This window comes from Scyliorhinus canicula, chromosome 2 (assembly GCF_902713615.1).
Source record: "Scyliorhinus canicula chromosome 2, sScyCan1.1, whole genome shotgun sequence".
In the NCBI taxonomy this organism is placed as follows: domain Eukaryota; kingdom Metazoa; phylum Chordata; class Chondrichthyes; order Carcharhiniformes; family Scyliorhinidae; genus Scyliorhinus; species Scyliorhinus canicula.
In genome coordinates, this window is record NC_052147.1 from 10,580,690 (window position 1) to 10,607,295 (window position 26,606).

At 45.4% G+C, this 26,606-nt stretch overlaps 1 protein-coding gene across 1 annotated transcript in view; it reads left to right on the forward strand.

The window, feature by feature from the left end:
- The window catches only part of gtf2a1 (general transcription factor IIA, 1), an 80,456-nt gene that overhangs the window by 43,435 nt on the left and 10,415 nt on the right, over nt 1–26,606 (forward strand). The window contains exons 2-9 of the mRNA XM_038773632.1: nt 5,620–5,721; nt 7,076–7,277; nt 12,407–12,489; nt 14,776–14,866; nt 15,868–16,016; nt 17,571–17,675; nt 18,493–18,729; nt 20,682–20,771. Coding sequence (XP_038629560.1) covers nt 5,620–5,721; nt 7,076–7,277; nt 12,407–12,489; nt 14,776–14,866; nt 15,868–16,016; nt 17,571–17,675; nt 18,493–18,729; nt 20,682–20,771 — 1,059 coding nt within the window. The remainder of the gene's footprint in view (nt 1–5,619; nt 5,722–7,075; nt 7,278–12,406; nt 12,490–14,775; nt 14,867–15,867; nt 16,017–17,570; nt 17,676–18,492; nt 18,730–20,681; nt 20,772–26,606) is intronic.

Consider the following 26,606-nt stretch of genomic DNA (forward strand, 5'->3'; position numbering starts at 1 on the left):
GGTCTGAATAGCTCTGTGGGGAAAAATAAAATACCTTATGGGATACAATCAATGCTCATCTAATTGCACAGCAAATTAGATTTAACATTGATAAATGTTACAGTTAAATTGTAAAATTGTAGGACTGAAAAGTATAGGATGAATGGAATCCATTTAGCACAGAGACATCAGAGAATAATATTACTGTCACTTTCAATGTCTAGTCAATGTATCAAAGCAATTAAAACAAACCAGATTCAGTCACTCCAAACCAGAATAACAGAACAGAAGTGTTACTAATACACTTGTCATACACGTTGGGAATACCGAGCTTAGTTTGTTTGCTCTCCCTTCTTCTCCAAACCCACCAAAGTCTTGACCGTTCAAGGACCGCTGGCCCCCATGCAAACCTTAATGCCTTCCTACTTCTGGCTGCTATACTTTTTCTTCAAATTATTTTACTTCCCCATGTCTTCATTAAAAGCCATCCTTGACCCATCTGTAGTTTCCGTTCACTACTCTATGCCTAACCTCGTTTGCCTCTCTTGATGTCCTCAAATGCATTGTTGCCACTTAGCTCTATGCTCATCTTCATTCAGATTCCTTGTTTGAATCTCGCCAGTGCACCTACTGCCCTTCAGTCTGACTGATAAATTATTCCTCCTTGTCGTTCCTGACCACCCAATAGTAGGCCACAGCATCCTGACAAATTATGGGCGAAGCAAAGTTTCTTTAAGTTGAACTTTGAGAAAACGGAAATCAGTGTTATAAACTCCACTCACTTGCTGCAGACGATTCATCCTCTCTTCGACCATTTGCAGACAATGCTCCTGTTAGAAGTTGGTCCTTTATCCCTCTAGAAAACAGTGGAAACTATTAATTCAGAGCAGCCCCAGAGCTACTTCAGAACTGTGGGATCCTGGCAAATTACATCCTTAGTCACAAATCAATCTTGGCAAATCTGAGCTAGGATTGGGGGGGGGGGGGGGGGGGTTATATATTTGGTTTCAGTATCCCTGGGCCAGGGAACGGGTAAAAGAGATAGATACAGTGCTATACAGAGTGTCTTGCTGGAAGATGAAAGCATGTGAATTAGCTGTGAATAAGTTTGACTGCAGTCTCAGGTGGTCAAATGGCCTTTTGGCATTCAGAGCCTAGCCTACTATATAGAGGGTTATAGTCGAGAGTATGGAATTTAAGGAACCAGCAGGAGAGGAGAGAAATCTGTTTGTGGTGGAACCTGTACAGTGAAGAAAGCCAACGTATCTGCCATGTCCTGCTAAAGCACTCGCTTTGTGGGTTCTGCTTAATTGTGCAATTACGAGGTCGACGACAAGAAGGATATTTTTGTTTTTGTTTTAAAGTTAGTTTTATAAGGCAGTGACTTTCAAAGATTTCATGAAGATGACCTATGGCAGTGTTTTCAAAAGCCCCCCCCCCCCCCCCCCCCCCGGACCCATTTTTGCCAGCCGGCCGGCCTTTGCGGGCCATGCCGCATTCGCTTACCTTTAATGTAAATGTAAATCGCTTATTGTCACGAGTAGGCTTCGATGAAGTTACTGTGAAAAGCCCCTAGTCGCCAAATTCCGGCGCCTGTCAGGGGAGGCTGGTACGGGAAAGGGGAGCATGTTTGGCCCTCACAATCTCACACCAATCAGGTTAATAAGAGGAGAGGGCAATGCACATATTAGGCCAGTTACTGTGTGCCGTCTTCAGCTCTGTGAAAATGGAAAATCCAACCTCTCTCATGTAGGTTGTTGCGAAGGGCATTCGCAACTGAATGTTTGTTTTACTCAGCACTGGACCCCTGGAACATGCAGGCAAAGCAGAGGGTGGAAGGGTATGCCTCCTCATCAACTCCTCCTGGTGCTTGGATGTGGCGACCCTGGCGACCTACTGCTCCCCGGACCTGGAATACCTGACTGTAAAGTGCCGCCCATACTATCTTCCATGTGAGTTCACTTCTTCAGCCATTATCACAGCTGTCTACATCCCACCCCTGGCAGAAGTGAGGAAGGCGTTGGACGAACTGTACACAGTTATAAACAATCACGAAACAGAACACCTGGAGGCCTTGTTCGTCGTGGCCGGAGACTTCAACAAGGCCAACCTCAAGAGTGTGTCGCCAAAATTCCACCAGCACATCTCCTGTCCCACCAGGGGTGACGACACTCTTGACCACTGCTACTCAAAAATCAAGGGCACCTACCGTTCCATCCCCCGACTGCACTTTGGGAAATCAGACCATAAGGCAATGCTCCTTCTCTCGGCCTACAAGCAGAAACTCAAGCGGGAGAATCCAGCTAAGAAGGTCGTGCAATGCTGGTCCGAGGAAACAGAAGAGCTCTTAAGTGACTGCTTAGAGACAGTGGACTGTCCATGTTCAACAACGAACTTAAATGAGTATGCCACCACCGTCACAGACTTCATCAGCAAATGTGTGGATGACTGCGTGCCAAAGAAAGCAGTACGTACGTTCCCCAACCAGAAGCCATGGCTCAATCGCTAGATTGACTCTTTACTGAAGGACAGATCTGAGGCGTTCAAGTCAGACGACCTTGACCTATACAAGAAATCCAGGTACAACCTTCGCAAAGCCATCCGAGATGCCAAGAGAGAATATCAAACCAAGCTAGAGTCACAGACAGACTCTCGGCAGTTGTGGCAAGGACTGAACAACGTAACTGGCAACAAAGCGAAGCCGAGCAGCATCTCCGGCAGCAGCGCACCTCTCCCCGATGAATACAATGCATTCTATGCTCAGTTCAAGCAGGAAACCAACAATCCGCTGTTGAATGCACCAGCAGTCCACAACACACCCATACCCAACATCACAGCTTCCGAAGTCAGATCGGCCTTCCTGAAAGTGAACCCTCGGAAGATGACGGGGCCGGACAGGGTCCCTGGTCGTGCACTGGAGCCTGTGCGGACCAGTTGGCAGAGGTGTTCGCAGACATCTTTAATCTGTCCCTACTCCACTCCGAGGCCCCCACCTGCGTCAAGAAGACCACCATCATACCAGTGCCAAAGGAGAACCAGGCAATGTGCCTCAATGACTACCGTCTGGTGGCCCTGACTTCAGTCGTAATGAAGTGCTTCGAGAGGTTGATCATCAAGCGCATCACCTCCATACTCCCAAAGCGCCTTGATCCACTGGAAATCGCATACTGTCACAACCGGTCCACTGCAGATGCCATTTCCCTGGCCCTACACTCATCCCTAGAGCATCTTGACAACAAGGACTCCTACATCAGACTCCTATTTATTGACGACAGCTCCGCCTTCAACACCATAATCCCAGCTAAGCTCATATCAAAGTTCCAAAACCTAGGGCGTGGCCCCCCACTCTGCAATTGGGGCAGAGTGGCAGAGCACGGTAGCATGGTGGTTAGCATAAATGCTTCACAGCTCCAGGGTCCCAGGTTCGATTCCCGGCTGGGTCACTGTCTGTGTGGAGTCTGCACGTCCTCCCCGTGTGTGCGTGGGTTTCCTCCGGGTGCTCCGGTTTCCTCCCACAGTCCAAAGATGTGCGGGTTAGGTGGATTGGCCATGCTAAATTGCCCGTAGTGTAAGGTTAATGGGGGGATTGTTGGGTTACGGGTATAGGGTGGATACGTGGGTTTGAGTAGGGTGATCATTACACGGCACAACATCGAGGGCCGAAGGGCCTGTTCTGTGCTGTACTGTTCTATGTTCTATGGACCCTCGATTTTCTGACCAACGGACCACAATCAGCAAGAATGAACAACAACACCTCCTCCACAATAGTCCTCAATACCGGGGCCCCGCGAGGCTGCGTACTTAGCCCTTTACTCTACTCCCTGTACACACAGGACTGCATGGCAAAATTTGGTTCCAACTCCATCTACAAGTTTGCTGACAATACGACCATAGTGGGCCGGATCCTGAATAGCGATGAGTCAGAATACAGGAGGGAGATTGAGAACCTAGTGGAGTGGTGCAGCGACAACAATCTCTCCCACAATGCCTGCAAAACTAAAGAGCTGGTCATTGACTTCAGGCAGCAAAGTACTGTACACACCCCTGTCAGCATCAACAGGGTCGATGTGGAGATGGTTAGCAGTTTCAAATTCCGAGGGGTGCACATCTCCAAAAATTTGTCCTGATCCACCCACGTCGACGCTCCCACCAAGAAAGTACAACAGCGCCTATACATCCTTAGGAAACTAAGGAAATTCGGCATGTCCACATTAACTCTTACCAACATTTACAGATGCACCATAGAAAGCATCCTATCTGGCTGCATCACAGCCTGGTATGGCAACTGCTCGGCCCAGGACCATCACACGAACCTGTCTCCCATCCACTGACTCCATTTACACCTCCCGCTGCCTGCGTGCAGCGTAATCAAAGACCCCTCCCACCTGGTTGACTCAACTCTTCCAACTTCTTCAATCGGGCAGGAGATACAGAAGTCTGAGAACACGCACGAACAGACTCAAAAACAATTTCTTCCCCGCTGTTACCAGACTCCTAAATGACCCTCTTATGGACTGACCTCATTAACACTACACCTCTGTATGCTTCATCCAATGCCGGTGCTTATGTAGTTACATTGTATACATTGTGTTACCCTATTATATATTTTCTTTTCTTCCCTTTTCTTCCCATGTACTTAATGATCTGTTGAGTTGCTCGCAGAAAAATACTTTTCACTGTACCTCTGTACACATGACAATAAACAAATCCAATCCAGAATGCTGACAACAGCCTTGTGGGCTTTCAATATGTCTTTTAGTGTGGTATCATAGTTACAGAAGCATAGTCTTTTAATTTGGAGTCAGCTAGGGTGGCACGCGGCACAGTGGTTAGCATTGCTGCCTAAGGCGCCGAGGACCCGGGTTCGAATCTCGGCCCTGGGTCACTGTCCGTGTGGAGTTTGCACGTTCTCCCCATGTCTGCGTGGGTTTCACCCCCACAACCCAAAGATGTGCAGGATAGGTTAATCGGCCATGCTTAATTCCCTTAGTGTCCAAAAATGTTAGGTGGGGTTACTGGGTCGCGGGGACAGGGGGGGACGTGTGAGCTTGAGTAGGGTGCTCTTTCCATGGCCTGTGCAGACTTGATGGGCTGAATGCCCTCCTTCTGCACAGTAAATTCAATGATACTCAAACAGGGAACCTATCCCTGCGGCACAGTAGCACAGTGGTTAGCACTGTTGCTTCACAGTACCAGGGTCCTGGGTTCGATTCCCGTTTGCGTCACTGCGGAGTCTGCATGTTTTCCCTTTCTCTGCATGGGTTTCCTCTGGAGGCTCCGGTTTCTTCCCACAAGTCCCGAAAGATGTACTTGGGTGAATTGGACATTCTGAATTTCCCCCCAGTGTACCCGAGTAGGCACCGGAGTGTGGCGACTACGGACCTTTCACAGTAACTTTGTTGCAGTGTTAATGTAAGCCCACTTGTGACAATAATAAAGATTATATATTGTAATTATTCCTGCTGGTCTGTTGTACACAAGTATCTTTAAAAATAAACCTTATATAAAGGAACAATTTAAAATGGAATTAACTCACTGGCAATTGATGATAAATGTAAAAAAGGGCATAATGTGGGGGCAATTTATCTTTGTTCTCACATTTTAAACCTCTAATTCTTTAATTTTTCTTTGTTTCTCTAGCCTAAACTCTACAGATCAGTGATTGAAGATGTAATTAATGACGTACGAGAACAGTTCCTCGATGATGGAGTGGATGAACAAGTTCTTATAGAATTAAAAACGGTATGTGTTTTAAAAAACGAATCCTAATTTTCAAGCAAAAATTAAGCAGCAAAATGAATGTGTAATGAAAACCCTCCTCTGTTTGCATTGAGTCATAGTTTACATTCTAATGATGATCTGTTCTCACAGCTTGGCAGCACTGTGTGTTGACATGTTAGATGTTGGCGAACAAAACACTCCCCACCAGAATCCTAACACGTGAAATTGATTCCCTATATTTTGCCTTCTGTTTGGTGGTTATATATTTTATGGCAGCAAATTACTACAAAGCAATTTAAATCCTATTTTAGCAATTCAAAGTGACTGCTAGAATGCAGCTACAGTACGATTTTCCGGCAATTACAAAATTTGTTTCAGTGACTATTTTAACATTAGAAAAGGCTTCGGAAGACATTCTTTTGTGCTAAAATAAACTTTAGGTTCACTATTATTTCCCAGATTTAAAGCACTAAAGATGTCAAAGGTCACTTTTGATGTATCCTAATCACAAGGTTGCATGATGACTCTGATATGTTAAGTGGCATCATTGTAGTTCCAGTGAGGATTGTAAATGCACCTCCTGCTGTAATCAAATCTGAGCTTCAATTTCATCTCCTCAACTTTCTATCCATGTGAAACATTGGATCTATCAAAATGAGTGTGAATGATGCGTAATTTCCTTTCAAATCGGGAAGATTTAAAAAAATAAGTGTAGAGTACCCATTTGTTTTTCCAAATTAAGGATAATTTAGCGTGGCCAATCCACCTAGCATGCACATTTGGTTGGTGAGGCTGAGACCCACACAGACACGGGGAGAATCTACAAACTCCACACAGACAGTGACCCGGGGCCGGGATTGAACCCGGGTCCTCGGCGCCGTGAGGAAGCAGTGCTAACCACTGCGCCACCATGTCGCCCCTGCAAATCGGGAAGATTTAAAATAAAATTTCTGTATCCCAGTCCCTTAGGTATATACTGGTTTGCTGACACAACTTCATGGTTTGCACGCTTTTCTTCCAAGCTGAGGCAAGCGTGATTTAATTATTCAGCATCAACCTCAACTTCGATGTGGCATTCTCTACAAGTGCCCCCCTCGAAACTAGAGATTTACCGGCATTTACAGTGTGCATATTTTTGTCAGTTCTCCCGTTATAGTTTTCTTTGCTATTCTTGAGTAAGAAACGTTTTGTTCAGAGTTGCCATAAAAATTTGTGCTTTTGCACTGAACCTCGAGCTATGTTTTTGGGTGGGATTGTTAAACTGGCCTAATGGATGGCATCTTTTCTGAGTCAGATTCTCCGAAGTAGGATCTCTGAGCCAAGTTCCTCATGGATAAATTAACGCTAGGTTTTATTTTTCCTCCTGAACTGTCAGCTGTGGGAGAACAAATTAATGCAGTCAAAAGCTGTTGATGGTTTCCACTCTGAGGAGCAACAGATTTTAATTCAGGCACAGCAGCAGCAGCAGCACCACCATCACCAGCAGCAGCAACAGCAGCAGCAACATCAAGCTCAGCAGCAACATCAGGCTCAGCAGCAACAGACGCAGCAAGTGCTCACCATCCCTGCTAATTCAGGTCAGTTATGCTGCCGCCTTTAGAAACTGCCTCTCAGTTAGGTAGGTTACAAATTGAGTTTGTGGGGGCACAGCAGAGCGCATAATTCAGAAGGGTGAATGAGGTTAAGGGCTGGTTTAACACAGTGGGCTAAACAGGTGGCTTGTGATGCAGAGCAAGGCCAGCAGCGCAAGTTCAATTCCCGTACTGGCCTCCTCGAACAGGCGCCGGAATGTGGCGACTAGGGGCTTTTCACAGTAATTTAATTGAAGCCTACTCATGACAACAAGTGATTATTATTATGTTGCCCTTTCTAAACCACAGTGTGTCTTAACTCTTATACGGTGGACAAATGACTATGAGACTCAGTTTATAAAACAGAACAATATTTATTCACGCTCACACAATGGTTATGGTTATTCAATCACACACTTCCAGTCATAGGTTACATTACCCCAATAGTTCCAAGAACTTAACTCAGCAGTGACTGACAAGTACTGAGCAGATACAGGCCTGTTATCAGTAGTTCCAGTCTTTTAGTCCTTTGTTAGTTGGCTATCAATCTGGTTCTCTGCAGGCACTGGTCTTCCTTCTGTTGGTCGCGTAGATGGTCTCCTTCGCCGGCTGGTGGAAGTCACCTTTCTTAGTTACTCCAGAGAAAGAATGAATCTGTGCAGTAACTTATGCTGTTTGAATTTCGTAACTCTTTTCGTGGTCTCTGGGTCGTTTGTCAATCAATTTTGTTTTTTTTTAATTTAGAGTACCCAATTCATTTTTTCCAATGAAGGGGCAATTAGCATGGCCAACCCACCTACCCTGCACATCTTTGGGTTGTGGGGGCGAAACCCACGCAAACACGGGGAGAATGTGCAAACTCCACACGGACAGTGACCCAGAGCCGGGATCGAACCTGGGACCTCAGCGCCGTGAGGCAGCAGTGCTATCCACTGCGCCACCATGCTGCCCCCATTTGTCAATCAATTGATCAGGGCTCAATCAGCCTGTTTGATAAAATCCAATCGGGCTGCCACATCAATTTTGCGGTGGGCACTTAGTGGCCATACTTCAAAGTGTTGGAAACATGTAGGCCCTTCCAAAAAACAAATTGGGTGCCGCTGTGTCTGGTAAGCAATTGTGATTAACAAGACAGCTGTATTAGTCCTGTTGGTGGCCTGGAGATAGCCCTTTACTTATGTTATTCGCATAAAGCTGTGAATTTGTTTGAAGTCTGCAAAGTCTTTTCCTGTAGTTTTATTTGATCTGCCTGTAGCTTGCTTGTCCATACCCTTGACCACTTTTCCCAGCATTCCTTACTGTACACCATTTTAAGTGGCCACATTTATTATCTGAGTTGTATGAGGGAAATGGGTTCACTCACCCATTTTCTACTTTATTTTGCTTGGGTTACACCAATGTCAGCTGCTGCTCAGATGTGGCTCTCGTCTTTTGAGTCAGTAGGTTGTGAGTTCATGTCTCGTTCTGGAGGCCTGAGCATATTATCTCGGCTAATTGTTTCAGAGCAGCACAGAGAGAGTGGGGAAATGTTGGAGGTGCCATCGTTTTGATGTGCTGTGAAATCGAGGCAATATCTGCCCCCTGGGCACTATTTTGAAGAAGAGCAGGGGAGTTCTACCTGTAGTCCAGGCCAATATTTATCCTGCAGCAGTATGCTGTTTGTTTGAGCTTGCTGTGCATAAATTGGCTGCCACATTTCCTGCATTACAACAGTGACTGACACTTCAAAAATACTTCTGGTTGTAAAGTAGTTGTGGACATCCTTATTTGGGAAAGGTGTTTTTATTAATAACTTTCTAAATTAAAACTATTTATATTCAAGGCATTTAACAAATATACACAGAATATCAGAAGAACAACACATCAACCCAATAAACAAACACAACACTCCGCCATGTCCCGCCTTCACCATTTTAGCCCCCCCTCCCTCCGCTGACCTCTCGTTCTCCTTGAAGAAATCGATGAACGGTTTCAACCTCCGGGAGAACCCCTCTACCAGCCCCCGCAGAGCGAACTTGATCTTAACAAGGGGCTGTTAAGCACAGGGCTAAATCGCTGGCTTTGAAAGCAGGCCAGCAGCACGGTTCGATTCCTGTAACAGCCTCCCCGAACAGGCGCCGGAATGTGGCGACTAGGGGCTTTTCACAGTAACTTCATTTGAAGCCTACTCGTGACAATAAGCAAATTTCATTTCATTTTCGTTTAATTTTCATCTTCTCCAACCTCAGGAATTCTGCCAGGTCACTCACCCGCGCTTTCAGTGACTTATCCAGTCCCTCCAGCAAAATCTGCTCTGGACTAACGGAGGCAAAGGCCAAAACAAGTTTCTGAAGTACTCAATCCCCACATGCCAACATCCCCGGAATCCCACATCCAGCCTCGCCGGCACAAATCCATGGTTGTCTCAAATCGGCATCAACAACGACATACCCTCCAACCCCAAGTGCCACCTACATTGTACCCACACCCTTAAAGCCGAGACCACCAATAGGCTCGCGGAGTACCTGGCCTACACAATGCTGCTTCCACCTGCCCCCTGACTGACCTCTCTATCGCCCATTTCCATACCCATTCCAGTAAAGCCCGCCCCACTCATGGGGCCTTCCCCTCCTCACACAAACCCCAAGATCAGCCCATTGACTTTCCTGAAAAAAGACTTGAGAGGTTCTGAAACGCAAACAAATCTAGGCAGCGCTGTCATTTGCACTGTATGCACCTGGCCAGCCAGCGACAGCGGCAAAACGTCCCACCTCTTAAAATCCACTGTCATCCCCTCCACCAATCGAACCAAGTTTAATCTATGCAGCTGGGCCCAGCTCCGCGCCACTGGAATGCTTAGATACCTAAATCTCATCTCCACCACCATGAATGGTAGCTCCCCTAATAATTTCCTTTCCTGCCCTCTGGCATTGATGTGGAATACTTCACTCTTTCCCATGTTCAATTTATATCCCCAAAACAGACCAAAATCTCCCAAGATCTCCATAATCCTCCCAGTGCTGCCCAGCGGGTCCGAAAAAAATATAATAAGGCATCCGCATGTAACAAAACCCAATGTCTCCCACCCCCATCGCCAACCCTCTCCAATCCCTTAACGCCTTAAGTGCCATTGCCAACGGCTCTATAGCAAAGGCAAACAACATCGGGGAGAGTGGGCACCCCTGCCTCAACCCGCGGTGAAGCCCAAAGTATCCTGAACTCATTTGGTTAATCCGCACACAAGCTTTTTGTGCACCAGCTGGAGCCAATCCATAAACCCCTCTGAACTCGAACTGGCCCAACAACTCAAACAGATACGCCCACCCACCCGATCAAAAGCCTTCCCCACGTCCATTGCCACCATAACCTCAACATCATGCCCTCCGAGGGCATCATAATCATATTAAGTAACCTCCGCACGTTCGCCGACAACTGCCTCTCCTTCACAAAACCCGTCTGATCCTCCCCAATCACCCCGGCACGCAGTCCTCAATCCCCGATTCCATATTCTGATCCATTATTTGCACAAGTGACTGTGTGCAGGAAGAAACCATGCAACTACTTGATAAATATAAATGTTTTAAAAGGCACCAATTAATGCAGAAAAATAATGAAAGCTTATCCAATGTTATTTGTGTTCTTTAGGATACCAGATATTGTAAAACTTAGAATTAGTACTAGGTTATAATTCATGTTATTTTGAAATTAGAATTGCACTTTTATCTGTGGCACTTGTGACTGTTGAGCCCTGGTTAATATGTCAGAGTCGCCACAAAGGTAATGTACCAACTGCACCAGATCCGTGGACTGGTGTCAGCACGGTAGCATTGTGGATAGCACAATGGCTTCACAGCTCCAGGGTCCCAGGTTCGATTCCGGCTTGGGTCACTGTCTGTGCGGAGTCTGCACATCCTCCCCGTGTGTGCGTGGGTTTCCTCCGGGTGCTCCGGTTTCCTCCCACAGTCCAAAGATGTGCAGGTTAGGTGGATTGGCCATGATAAATTGCTCTTAGTGTCCAAAATTGCCCTTAGTGTTGGGTGGGGTTGCTGGGTTATTGGGATAGGGTGCTCTTTCCAGGAGCCGTTGCAGACGCGATGGGCCTAATGGCCTCCTTCTGCACTGTAAATTCTATGATAAATTCTAATCTAAAGAGGATGGAAGGGAAATAAAAAGACCTGAGGAAGCAGAACGAACCCATCAGACACCTTCAGTTTTATCTTTGGGTAACTATTCCTTTTTTTGTAAATAATTTTTATTGAAAAATTTTGAATTTACACAACAATAACGCACCATAGTAAAATACCAAAAATAACAATAATATTAATAATCATAAACATTCACCCCACCCCCATGCACAACACAGCATTTTAACAACAACGCAAATTAACACAATATAAAGTTACAGAATAGAAACTACAATAAGGAACACCGCCCCCCCCCCCCCCCCCCCCCCCCCCCCCCGGGCTGCTGCTGCTGCTATTGACCAAGATACCTATCTTTGCGCCAGGAAGTCCAGAAAAGGCTGCCATCGTTTATAGAACCCTTGTATTGATCCTCTCAGGGCAAATTTGACCCGTTCCTGTTTTATAAATCCCGCCATGTCACTGATCCAGGTCTCCACACTTGGGGGCCTTGCATCCTTCCACTGTAGCAGAATCCTTCGATGGGCTACTAGGGACGCAAAGGCCAGGACACCGGCCTCTTTTGCCTCTTTGCCTCCTGCACTCCCGGCTCTACCGCAACTCCAAAAATCGCGAGGCCACACCCTGGTTTGACCCTGGATCCGACCACTCTCGACACCGTCCCCGCCACCCCCTTCCAGAATTCTTCCAGTGCTGGGCATGCCCAGAACATATGGGCGTGGTTCGCTGGACTCCCCGAACATCTGGTGCACCTATCCTCACACCCAAAGAACTTACTCATCCTAGTCCCGGACATGTGGGCCCAGTGCAGCACCTTAAATTGGATGAGACTAAGCCTGGGTAACTATTCCTTAAACAGTTCTGGCTCAGTTCTTCCTGAAAACCTATTCCTTGACTCTGGTGATATGGTATGTGAAACATTTAAAGCATGAGAACTATTAAGTTTAACTCTGCTTAGTTAATATGTTCAAAATACTAATGACAATATTTTTCTTTGCTTAATTTATCCCATAGTTTTCTCATCTTCTCATAAATCAGGACCGCAAGTTATTATGCAAGATGGGAAGCTAATACAGCATATGAATCCAACTGGCATGGTAAGGATATATAAAAATACAGAAATACACACACCCCTACATAAAGATATACTTTTTTCTTGCCATTTTTCTCTTCCCTCCTCTCCTGGAGGTTTGTGTTGCTTGGGTACATATTCACAGGGCAGGTACTGACCACTCAAGTGATCATTATTCGTATTGACCTCAACAATAAACATCGTCAGGCTATTTTGCAGCCAAGCCTTTCCCGTACATGTTTGATTTAAATTAATTGAAGTTTGGTAGCTTCAATTTTTACGAGTAATAAGGTGGGAATTGTTGAGTGTTGGCAATTGTATAAAGCTGCCCCCATCAGTTTATCTCTGGCTGGTTTAGGTTGTGTTTGTATTCTAATGCCAGAATTGCTGTCAGTTTCATAAACATCTTCTTGTACTTCAGGATATTCCGTATTCCATGCTGTGATAAGGAAAAGGCATTTGACCCTTGTTGTTTTTTGCTGTGACCTTTGCTGTTTTTTAGCTTTTGAATGAGTTAACAAAACTCATCCGTTAGTTAACTGATTCTGGTTTTCCAGTTTATTTGTGTGAGCAGTGAACTTCTTAATGATTTGTTTCAGATGTCAGTTCAAATTATTCCATAGAATCCCTATGTGCGGAAGGAGACCATTCGGCCCATCGGGTCTGCACCGACCCTCCACTCCTTCACCCTTGCCCTGCAACCCCACACATTGATTATGGCCAGTCCACCTAACATTCACATCTTTGGGCTGTGAGTGGAAACCAGAACACCCGGAGGAAACACACGCAGGCACGGGGCGAACGTGCAGACTCCACATAAACAACCACCTAAGGCCAGAATTGAACTTGGGTCTGTTCTGCCACTGTACTGCTCTCTCTCCCATTTTTAGATCTCCATCCCATTCCACAACTTTAAGAGTGTGGGGTGGTGATTTACTCCAGGGCTGGGTCTGCTCGGGAATCATCTTCTAGGAGGTGTGCAACAGCGGGGGTTGTCATGCCTCAAGTCTTTCTCTGTCTTGGGACACATTTCCTTTTGTTTAATGTTATCATAGAATTTACAGTGCAGAAGGAGGCCATTCGGCCCATCGAGTCTGCACCGGCTCTTGGAAAGAGCACCCTACCCAAGGTCAACACCTCCACCCTATCCTCATAACCCAGTAACCCCACCCAACACTAAGGGCAATTTTGGACACTAAGGGCAATTTATCATGGCCAATTCACCTAACCTGCACATCTTTGGACTGTGGGAGGAAACCGGAGCACCCGGAGGAAACCCACACACACACGGGGAGGATGTGCAGACTCCACACAGACAGTGACCCAAGCTGGAATCGAACCTGGGACCCTGGAGTAGTGAAGCGATTGTGCTATCCACAATGCTACCATGCTGCCCTGTTTGGATTTGAATCCTGTAGGGCTTGTCCCCTGCAGTTTCTGAATATCTGGGGTATGATTTCCAGAGAATTCCTACAGTGCTGAAGGAGGCCATTTGGCCCATCGAGTCTACACCGACCCTCTGATACTGTACCCTACCTAGGTCCCCCCAATCCAAGTAACCCCATAACCCCCATCAAACCTGCACATCTTGGGGCACAATGGGCAATTTACCATGGGCAATCTAACCTACCCATCTTTGGACTGTGGGAGGAAACCTCTGAGGAAACCCACGCAGAGGCAGGGAGAAAGTGCAAACTCCATGCAGCCAGTCACCAAAGACTGGAACTGAATCCGGATCCCAGGCGCTGTGAGGCAGCAGTGTTAACCACCATGCCACCTCATGTAGTATTGTTTGTTATTTAGTTCTGAAAAATTGCAATTTTTCAATTGTCGATATGGAGGTTGGAAGGGGAAAGGTATAGGTTCTAGATTTATTTTGTTCAGTGAGTGGCTTGGTCCTTATTAGAATTACAGAAACTCATTGGAAACAGCTTAACCTTCACAATGATAAAAGATGCAATTCATGTTTACTGTCTTTACTGGTGCTTTTTATTATAAAAATAAGAATTTCAGTGGATTTTTCTTCAAGTCACATGATTCACATCACACCAGGTATTACAAACAGTATTCAAATTTTCCTTTGCCATGAGAAAAAGGCTTTCTAACCTCTTTCTTACACTCTGCAGTATTAATCCGAAAACAAAATGTTGCTTGCCTTCAAAACTGAATGTGCTCCACCACCATTTTACAAGTGTGCATGTCATCACATTAGTCTGCAACCAAATTGTGCTTGCACCACAGGGCAGAATAAATATTTCTGTTGTAATTGCTTTTCATCAGTCAAATAACATTCCTTCTGTTTCTTCTGCAGAGTGCAGCTGCCACTGCTGCAACTCTGGCATTACCAGCAGGTGTTCCAGCTCCCTACCAGCTTTCTAATGGACCAATATTAACAAATACAGGTAAAAGCACATCTTAATTTACAGCCTTCACGTTGCCACTAGGGTTCAGGGAGGGCCACAAATACCATAATGCAACAACCCCTCTACTTGTACTTTACATTTGTGTTGTTCCTATTTGGTTCATGCTTGATGGCCACGTTGGAGTCAGTTTTTTCCCTTTGCTTTTCTCCTTTGACCGTCATTCTATATTTTGTAATTCTGTTTCTACGTTGCAATTTATTTGAATGTTATTAGACTTCCCACTCTGGCAAGAATCTAGCGGGCAGGGGCATAAGTGGCTTGGGTCGGGTTGAGGAGATGAATTTTCTGGAGAAATATCTGTAGTCAAGATGGAAAGCTGTCCCAACATAGCTGGAAGACACTACCTGATAGGGTGATGAAAACTGATTCAGTTGTCACTTTCAAAAGGGAATATGAAAAGAAACGTTTTCAGGACTATTGAGGAAGAGCAAAAAAGAGGTAAAATTATATCGCTCTTTCAAAGCACGATGGTTCGAATACAGTCCTTCTGTGCTCTGATTTTAAAAACTCATTTCTTGTTTCTGTTATATTGGGTTACATTTATATTTTGACATTTTCATCACCCTTTTAAATCCCTCCCTGCCCTATTTCGTCCTTCCTACAATTCTGTGATATTCAGTCTCCAATTTGGGCATTTTTCTCAGCCCTGATTTTACACATCGCCATTCGTAGCTGTACCTTCAGGTGCCGTGCAACTAAACTCTTACATTTATTTTTTAAATGGCCCAATCCCTCTACTTTTTTCTTAAGATTCTCTTTAAACCCTACCCCTTGGTGACCAACCTTTTGAACATCCACCCTAATATCTAATTTTATTTTGGAACATACACCTTGGAACATTTTATTTTGTTAAATGTGCTCTATAAATATCAGTTGCTGCTGTTACATATTTGTGATCTTTAGAATCTATCCTTAGCAGAAGCCTAACCAACGTTGGTCGTTCACACGTAACCTGTGAGACACTGCTCATTTTTTCACAGGGCAACTGCTGCAGTTTGTACGAGCTCCTAATGGGGCCCACTACTTTATCCAGCCACACCAGCAAGTTGTACTGGCGCAATCAGTGACACAGCAGCAGGTTATTCAACAGATGCAGTCCGGTGGTGTGCAGGCACCTGTCATACAGCAGGTGGGTACAACTGATTAGTTCACATCTCGACTAAGTACCAGTTTATGTTGGCAATAAAGTGAATAATATTTATATTCAGCCTGCTAAGCGAAGAATGCTTTTCCTCAATTTGTGTCCACGCCATGTCAGACCACTACCTGCTATAAATAAAGAAGGTGGCAAATATTCTAAGCAGAGGCAATGAGAGCTGTGGAGGCGCACCAGGGCAGATGGAGTCATTTTGGATTGCTTCAGCACATAAACAATAGTGAAATAGTATCCTTTTGCTGTGCAAACTTGGTTTTATGGTTCTAGCTCTTTAAAAAAATAAATCAGGAAGGGTAAAATCCTAATGCTTTACAAATGGAAATTGTAAAAACTATACACACCGCAATGAAGTGGACAAAAACTTCTCAGAATTGTAGACAAGGGAGGAATAGGTAGAGGAAGGTCAATAAAAGTAATTGCATTTTGTTCCTTATCAAGAGGAATCATAACTTTTCAGTAGACTTCAAAGATAGTCAGCCTGAAGTTCCATTTCAGTTTGTAGGTTTTCATTTTTCAATGTGTTTCTTAACGCCACTGTGTAAGCATCTAATTCTGGCAGCTTGCAGGTGAGATGATGCACAGGCATTTTCCCACTCATAGGAAAAGCTTATAGCTGCTAGTTTTAGAGAGATTTATTTAGGTTCACATCACCACTCCCACTAGCTATGAAATACAACCTCAGTTGGTCTGCTCGTGGCTGACAGGAGATCGTTGTCTTCAGAGATTCCCCAGAGTGCAGTAAGAGGCCATTCGGCCTGTCAAGTCTGCACCAGACCTCTGAAAGAACACTACCCAGGCTCACTTCCCCGCAACCCCACCTGACCGTTGGAAATTCAGGGAAAATTTAGCATGGCCAATCCACCTAACCTGCAGATCTTTGGACTGTGGAGGAAACTGGAGCACCTGGAGGAACCCACACAGACACGGGGAGAACTTATGATGGTGATGTCACGCTCCCTCCTTGTCTGTTGCACGAAGTGCTGCCATGTGATATATTTTACTGGATAAGGGTTGTAGAATCAAAGTGGGGAGATGGAATTAAGATATAGATCATCCATGGTCTATTTGAATGGCTGAACAAACGGAGTGGCCCGTTCTTCTTTCTGTATGCCCAATGGATGTGTATAAAGTTTCATGGGTGAGTTTTCTAAATGAATAATGCTGTACCGTAAGTGAAAAAAGTCAACTCTTAAGTGAATTCCTGTCAGTGCTGCTAATTGCGGTATTCACATGATTTTTCTGCATTAAAAAAACTGCCCAATATTTTTTTAAGTAGCATACTTTTGATGTTTTTAAGTACAGTATCCTTTTGCCGTGGTTTATTTAATGTCTTTTAAACTGCCATAGCTATCAGCAGTCTACAGATACAACTCAAATAAATACAAAAGCACATCTACTATGAATACAGAAAGATAACCTTATTTGGTCTTTTGTCACAAAAATGTTCACACAGGAGAGATATAAAGCTCGTAACTGGAAATCCAGCTGAAAGTAGTTATAAAGCTGCATTTAACTTTCTTGTTGTAGATGCTGACTCCATTGCCACCCGGAACTATCCCTCAGCAGACTGGAGTGATTATTCAACCACAGCAAATTCTTGTTGCTGGGAACAAAGTTCCTTCAAACACACAGGTAAGCTGTTCATTAAAAAAGGAGTAGAGGGGTGGAACGGTGGTGGAGTGGTTAGCACTGCTGCCTCATGGCGTCGAGGACGCAGGTTCGACCCCGGCCCCGGGTCACTGTCTGTGTGGAGTTTGCACATTATGCATGTTTTTGCATGGGTCTCAACCCCCACAAACCAAAGATGTGCAGGGTAGTTGAATTGGCCATGCTAAATTGGGGGGGAGGAAATAATTGGGTGCTTTAAATTTAGTTTAAAAAAATGAGTAGATGGAAAAGTGTGAATCAATGTTATTCACTAGAGTTATTTCATAAATGCAAAAGTGGGATGCGCTGAAACATGATTGAGGAACTCATCTGACACCCCTTGGTCATGGCACTTTATGGAGCCTGACTCCAGTGCCCCTAACTGCAGGCTGACCTCCCAACCTTGCATCAAGTCCCTGACTTATGCCCATTGGTGCCAGTTATTCCCATCGAGTACAAGAAAGATTGTTTCAACATTTGCTGGTAGCCAGAGCGGCCATGTATTCATTTGATGGTTAGAAGAACAGTAAGAAGTCTTACAACACCAGGTTAAAGTCCAACAGTTTGTTTTAAATCACTAGCTTTCGGACCGAAGCTCCTTCATCAGGCGCATCATGGTTAGTAGAAAATTGTATTTCATTGCTTAGGTTGCTTACATGAGTTTAGACAATATGCAGCATTAGAAATCTGTCCAAATTGGCTGTTTTTCAATCTGAAGTATGATCAGAATGAGGAAGAGTATAATAATGCCAGTCTACCAAATTTTTTTTAAAATGGCAATTTTTAAAATAAAACTTTTCAGGTTATGCAAGCGACCACTGTAACAGCAACCCCTTCAACACAAGTTGGTCAGACAAACAGCTCCGCTCCTGTTCAGCAGCAGCAACAACAGCAGCAGCAACCGCCTTTAGTGATGCAAGTAGATGGGTCTGGGGACACTTCTTCAGAGGAAGATGAAGATGATGAAGAGGATGAGTATGACGATGAGGAAGAAGAGAAGGACAAGGAGGAGGTTGGGGAAGATGGACAAGTTGAAGAGGTAATGTAACTTGTGTTTAAAACAGGTTTATACTGAAGTTAATATTCCAAATACTGATTATCCTAGAAATCCCTTCATTTACCACTTGAAATCGTCTTCAGAAAAGATCACTGAAACTGTAATGTTTTGATTTCATTGTCATTGACTATGTTCCTCATACTGAGTTAGGACAGCATATTAACTCACAAGAGACTTTTCATATTAAAAAATGTATGCAATGCTCATTATATATCAATGATTGACGTGGCAATTAAGTTCACCTTGGGGATCAAGGTTATTTAATAAGCCTTTGGTAAACCTAAAATTTAAAAAATAAATTAATAATCAAATATGAGCAAAAGACACACTATGATTTGCTGGGCTGTGCTGAGAGAGCATTGCACAGCACAGTTGGAGTTGTTGCCTTTGGGATATGATGTTAAACCAAGGCCGCATTTGCTTGTTCGGGTGGTTGTAAAGGCTTCATGTCACTATTTTGAAAAAGAGTAGAGAGTTCTTCCTGGTGTTCTTGGATAGTGTATGTCACACAATCATCATCACAAAAAAGATTATTCTCAGCATTATCACATTGCTATTGGGAGGTTTGTCGTGTGCAAATTGACTGTTGTGTTTCCTACATTACAACAGTGATTACACTTCAAAAAGTGATTAATTGACTGTAAAGTACTTTGTGACATCTAATGGTTTTGAAAGCCGCTATATAAATGCAATTTTTAAAAAAGCGATTCCGTTACCTGTTAACCGTGAAGAGGTAATATCTGGCCCAGAACCACCTGAATTACAGTTCTTGTGGAATTAAGAGACCTTTTACAGCCTGAAGTAGCCAGAGAAACCCTCACCCACGCATGGGAATAAACTACAGTTGTAAAGGGCGTTGATGAAGCCACACTTGGAGTATTGTGTGCAGTTTTGGCTTCCTTACCTAAGGAAAAACATACTTACCCTGGAGGGAATGCAACGAAGGATCGCAAGTTCCTGGGATGAAGGAATTATCCTATACGGAGAGATTGAGTAGACAAGGCTATTCCACAAAGTTCAGAAGATTGAGAAATGATCTAAAATTGAAGTCATAAAATTCTAAAGGAGTTTAACAGAATAGATGTTGGAAAATATGTTTTTCTGATTGGGAAGACTAGAACTATGGGTCACTGTCTCACAATAAGGGGCCAGCTATTTAAGATTGAGATGGGATAGATAGGATTTTTGGATAAAAAGGATATCAAGGGATAGTGGGGGAAGGTAGCTTGGACGTACAAGATCAGCCATGATCTTATTTACTGATGGAGTACGCTAAATGAACCTACTCTTTCTCTTGTTTCTTAGGTCACTATGAAATGTTTCAATGACAAGAGTCGTTCCCTACTAACAAACACTCCTTCAGGCTAACCGTGTCAAGCTAAACGGCTTCTTCATACATTACAACCTGACCATACCTCACAGTGGCTATATTGGCTGCAAACTGCTTTGTCATGAAAGTTGCTATGCAAAAGTCTGGTGTCATGCTCATATGAATATAACAGTGGAAAACTGCATTAATGTCACAGCTTTAACTGAGAAAGCAATGCCTTGTGATGCTTCTTGATGTTTATTTGAACAAAATCTAGCACCCAATCAAAGGAGATATTTGGAGTGTTAGGCATAAAACCTTGCCAAAGGGGAGTTTTAAGGAAGGTTTTAGAAGAGAAGAGGAAGATGACAAGGCAGAGAAAGTTAAAATGTGAATTTCAAAACCTAGGGACTTGGGAGCTGATGGCAAGTGGAGGTCTAAAAGGATGCCCAAGAGGTCAGAATTGGAGGAATGTGGAATTGTCTGAAAATTGTCGGGATTGTGGGTAGACCAGAAGCATGTGCATGTGTGCCGTTGCACACCACCAGGCTTACTTTGACTGATCTCTACAGCTGTTGTACATTTGTTTAAATTGTACGTTAATTGCTTTTGCTGACTCTCCTAGGAACCACTGAATAGTGAAGATGATGTCAGTGATGAAGAGGGCCAAGAACTCTTTGACACCGAAAATGTTGTTGTCTGCCAATATGATAAGGTGAGAACCTAAACAATAGAACAGTGCCTTGCACTTGTCCAGGGTATGGGCCTTATCTAGGTTAAAATCTTCATCAGTGTTGTGTGCTTCATTCCTATGCAAACATTTATGAACATACAAGGAACAGGAGTAGGCCATTCAGCCCTTTGAGCCTGCTCCGCCATTTAATAAGGCCATGGCTGATCTGATCGTAATCTTAAATCTACATCATGCCTACACCCGATAACCTATCATCCCCTTCCAAGAATCTATCCACCTCTGCCTTAAAAATATTCAAAGACTCTGTTTCCACTGCCTTTTCAGGAAGAGAGTTCCAAAGACTAACGACCCTCAGAGAAAATGTTTTGCCTCATCTCCTATTTTAAATGGGAGACCTCTTATTTTTAAACAGCAGCCTCTGGTTCTAGATTCTCCCACAAAAGGTAACATCCTCTCCACACCCATCCTGTCAAGATCCCTTACATCTTGCATGTTTTAATCAAATCAACTCTTTACTGTACTAACCTCTGATACAAGCCGAGCCTGTCCAAGCTTTCCTCATAAGACAACCCATCCATTCCAGGTTTTAGTCTGGTAAACCTTCTCTGATTTGCATCTAACGCATTTATATCTTTCCTTGAATAAGGTGGCCAATACTATGAGCAGCACTCCAGATGTCATCTCACTAATGCTCCCTATAACTGAAGCATAACCTTCCTACTTTTGTTTTCCATTCCCCTTGCAATAAATGATAACATTTGATTAACTTTCCTAATTACTTGCTGTATCTGTATTCTAGCCTTTTGCGTTGCATACGCTAAGACACCCAGATCATCCCCATCGGTAGGGGGTTGGGAGGGGCACCCCATCGGTGGGCGGGTGATAGGTGTCTTGGCACCCGCTGGTCCACCATGCCACCCCTGGATAATGGCACCCCATAACTCCCACTGACCGTGACAGCCTCTGGCCGCGTGGCTGAAGGCTATTGCTGATAGGGAGTTGGCAGTCATAGTCCAAGTGAGCACTTCTCAGCTCCCAAGTGGATTCCCGTAGATAGGCATGTCATGTCGGGGGGGGGGGAGTTATTGCCCGGCATCCCAATCAGACCGTGAGGCACTATGCCTGAACGCTGGAGGAATAAACACCATGGACGCAGCAGCCAACATTCGAACACCCAGGGCCTGTGTTATAGCACCAGGGATATTTCTACGAGCAGAGGGTGGGTGAGTGCACCGGGGAGGGAACAGTGCCCAGTCCAGGTAAAGTTATGAGGTGGGATCTAGGGCCCGGTGACCAGGTTCCTCCGCTGCGGCCGGGACCAGGCCAGGGATTTTGTTTATTGTCACGTGTACCGAGGTACAGTGAAAAGTATTTTTCTGCGAGCAGCTCAACAGATAATTAAGTAAATGGGAAGAAAAGGAAATAAAAGAAAATACATAATCGGGCAACACAAGGTACACAATGTAACTACATAACACCGGCATCGGGTGAATGAGTGAAGCATACAAGGGTGTAGTGTTAATAAGGTCAGTACATAAGAGGGTCGTTTAGGAGTCTGGTAACAGCGGGGAAGAAACTGTTTTTGTGTCTGTTTGTGCGTGTTCTCAGACTTCTGTATCTCCTGCCCGATGGAAGAAGTTGGAAGAGTGAGTAAGCTGGGTGGGATGGGTCTTTGATTATGCTGCCCGCTTTCCCCAGGCAGTGGGAGGTGTAGATGGAATCAATGGATGGGAGGCAGGTTCGTCTGATGGACTGGGTTGTGTTAACGACTCTGAAGTTTCTTGCAGTCTTGGGCCGAGCAGTTGCTATACCAGGCTGTGATGCAGCCAGATAGGATAGAAATGAGGCTATGATAGGTGAGGACCTTGAGAGGATTGTTATCACTAAGGAGATAGTGATGGGCAAGCTAATGGGGCTAAAGGTAGACAAGTCTCCTGGCCCTGATGGAATGCATCCCAGAGTGCTAAAAGAGATGGCTAGGGAAATTGCAGATGCACTAGTGATAATTTACCGAAATTCACTAGACTCTGGGGTGGTCCCGGTGGATTGGAAATTAACAAACGTTACACGACTGTTTAAAAAAGGAGGTAGGCAGAAAGCAGGAAATTATAGGCCAGTGAGCTTAACTTCGGTAGTAGGGAAGATGCTGGAATCTATCATCAAGGAAGAAATAGCGAGGCATCTGGATAGGAATTGTCCCATTGGGCAGACGCAGCATGGGTTCATAAAGGGCAGGTCATGCCTAACTAATTTAGTGGAATTTTTTGAGGACATTACCAGTGCAGTAGATAACGGGGAGCCGATGGATGTGGTACATCTGGATTTCCAGAAAGCCTTTGACAAGGTGCCACACAAAAGGTTGCTGCATAAGATAAAGATGCATGGCATTAAGGGTAAAGTAGTAGCATGGATAGAGGATTGGTTAATTAATAGAAAGCAAAGAGTTGGGATTAATGGGTGTTTCTCTAGGGGCAGCACGGTAGCATGGTGGTTAGCATAAATGCTTCACAGATCCAGGGTCCCAGGTTCGATTCCCGGCTGGGTCACTGTCTGTGCGGAGTCTGCACGTCCTCCCCGTGTGTGCGTGGGTTTCCTCCGGGTGCTCCGGTTTCCTCCCACAGTCCAAAGATGTGCGGGTTAGGTGGATTGGCCATGTTAAATTGCCCGTAGTGTCCTAAAAAGTAAGGTTAAGTGGGGGGGGGGGGGGTTGTTGGGTTACAGGTATAGGGTGGATACGTGGGTTTGAGTAGGGTGATCATTGCTCGGCACAACATCGAGGGCTGAAGGGCCTGTTCTGTGCTGTACTGTTCTATGTTCTATGTTCTCTGGTTGGCAATCGGTAGCTAGTGGTGTCCCTCAGGGATCCGTGTTGGGCCCACAATTGTTCACAATTTACATAGATGATTTGGAGTTGGGGACCAAGGGCAATGTGTCCAAGTTTGCAGATGACACTAAGATGAGTGGTAAAGCGAAAAGTGCAGAGGATACTGGAAGTCTGCAGGGGGATTTGGATAGGTTAAGTGAATGGGCTTGGGTCTGGCAGATGGAATACAATGTTGACAAATGTGAGGTTATCCATTTTGGTAGGAATAACAGCAAACGGGATTATTATTTGAACAATAAAATATTAAAGCATGCCGCTGTGCAGAGAGACTTGGGTGTGCTAGTGCATGAGTCACAGAAGGTTGGTTTACGGGTGCAACAGGTGATTAAGAAGGCAAATGGAATTTTGTCCTTCATTGCTAGAGGGATGGAGTTTAAGACTAGGGAGGTTATGTTGCAATTGTATAAGGTGTTAGTGAGGCCACACCTGGAGTATTGTGTTCAGTTTTGGTCTCCTTACTTGAGAAAGGACGTACTGGCACTGGAGGGTGTGCAGAGGAGATTCACTAGGTTAATCCCAGAGCTGAAGGGGTTGGATTATGAGGAGAGGTTGAGTAGACTGGGACTGTACTCGTTGGAATTTAGAAGGATGACGGGGGATCTTATAGAAACATTTAAAATTATGAAGGGAATAGATAGGATAGATGCGGGCAGGTTGTTTCCACTGGCGGGTGAAAGCAGAACTAGGGGACATAGCCTCAAAATAAGGGGAAGTAGATTTAGGACTGAGTTTAGGAGGAACTTCTTCACCCAAAGGGTTGTGAATCTATGGAATTCCTTGCCCAGTGAAGCAGTTGAGGCTCCTTCATTACATGTTTTTAAGGTAAAGATAGATAGTTTTTTGAAGAATAAAGGGATTAAGGGTTGTGGTGTTCGGGCCGGAAAGTGGAGCTGAGTCCACAAAACATCAGCCATGATCTCATTGAATGGCGGAGCAGGCTCGAGGGGCCAGATGGCCTACTCCTGCTCCTTGTTCTTATGTTCTGTGGTGCATCTGCAAAGGTTGGTAAGAGTTAATGTGGACATGCCAAATTTCCTTAGTTTCCTGAGGGTGTATAGGCGCTGTTGTGCTTTCTTGGTGGTAGCGTCGACATTGGGGAACAGGACAGATTTTTGGAGATGTGTACCCTTAAGAATTTGAAACTGCTAACCATCTCCACCTCGGTCCTATTGATGCTGGTGTGTACAGTACTTTGCTTCCTGAAGTCAATAACCAGCTCTTTAGCTTTGCTGGCATTCAGGGATAGATTCAATCTATCTGGAGGGACCTAGAGGGAGAGGCCGGCGACGGCCCAGGTTGTACAGGCGTCGCTGACCCTTCGAACAGTTGACGGACAGCGTGTGCTGCAGGAGGCTCCGCCTCAACAAGAGGACGGTGAAGCACCTGTGCCATGTCCTGCACCATGTGGAGGAGGAGGCTACCCACTCCCGGTGGCTGCAGCTTGAACTTTTACGCCTCAGGATCATTCCAGGGAGCCAGGCGCGCGGGTACCCTGTTTGCCTGGGCAGCAGGATCCTCCACCATCGATGGGATGCCCCAGGTCCAGGGGTAATAGATGCCATATATGTCAAGGAGTGCCATGCGTTAACAGGAAGGGGTTCCACTCTCTGAGCATCCAACTTGTGTGCCACCACCACATGAAGATCATGCACGTGTGTGCACGCATCATCGGGAGTATGCATGGCAGCTACATCCTGGGATAATCAGACATCCTGCCCTCTTCGAGGACCACTCTTGGACATTCCTGCCTCCACCTGATATGCATCAGCAACTGTGTGATGGGCCGGCACCATCGGATGGAGATCTTGTGGGAGAATGAACATGTAGTCAGTGAAAGGGATGGAGCATTCTGCCTGGCATTAACAACTCACGTGTGACAGGTCATCTTGGTGGGGGCCTGTGGATCCTCATCTCTGCGCCATTTGCCAGCCTCTATGTTGGTGACCGATCTGTCCTTGGCCACCCCTAAACTACCAAGGCCTGTTCCTCGTCGGGGCGGTAAGGCCTCTTCGGTACTCCACCACCTGCATGGGCCCTCTCCCATCTGTTTTGGGCCAATTTCTCCTGTGGGGGCACAGAGGCATTGTGAGCCGCATACTTTGTTCATCGCAGGGGGAATGAGGGGGGGGGGGGCTGCAGGCATGGGCAACACTGCTGGTCATAGGTGGACTGAGGAACGGTATAGTGCTGGACCGGGCGATGCAGGCGCATTGTCTTCCGGGAGGTTGGGGGGCAGGTGGGGCCCGTGCCAGCTCGCCTGTGAAGCCCAGTGAGGTCGTTGATCATCTTATGGCACTGGCTGCCCTGTGCCTGACCCTCCAGTGCCTCTGGCAAACAGGAAATCCCGTCTGGACTCAATCGCGTCCAGCATTCTGGCCATATCGGCATCCTCGAATCATGGGACAGATCTCCTTGGCATGGCTGCGTACTGTGTGGGGTTTGCTCTGCGGGATTGGGCTAAGTGCTGCTCCCCCTTGTTAGCATGGGGCTGGTGGGGTTGTCCCGGCGAATCAGCCAGCGGGTCTCCCCGCGCCATGGCGTGGTCTCCTAGGCACAGGCATTCGTTCCCGGGTACCGACATATTAAAATGGGCCAAATGGCTTATTTAAATATATATATCTGGATCTTGCCGTCTCGTGAGATCTCGTGAGGTTTACCGAGCATCGCAAACCCCGCCAGAGGACTCTCGTAAGATTTAACGGCCTCATTGGGCGTGACACGGCTGTTCGATAGCGCCCGTGGTCTGTTTTTCTCACTTGATGATGATGATGATGATGAATGGGAATTGAAAAACCAACCTACATTTTTGTCCGCATCTTATCCTCTGAGGTTTTCTGGTCATTGCCTTTTAAAGAGAATCTGGGTCTTTCTACCTACCAGCCAGGTCCATGTGGATCAGAGGAGATCTGACCACGCTCTTTCCTCAAAAAGGGGCAGGATCTATACATTCAGGCAGAGCTCTTTAATTGTGT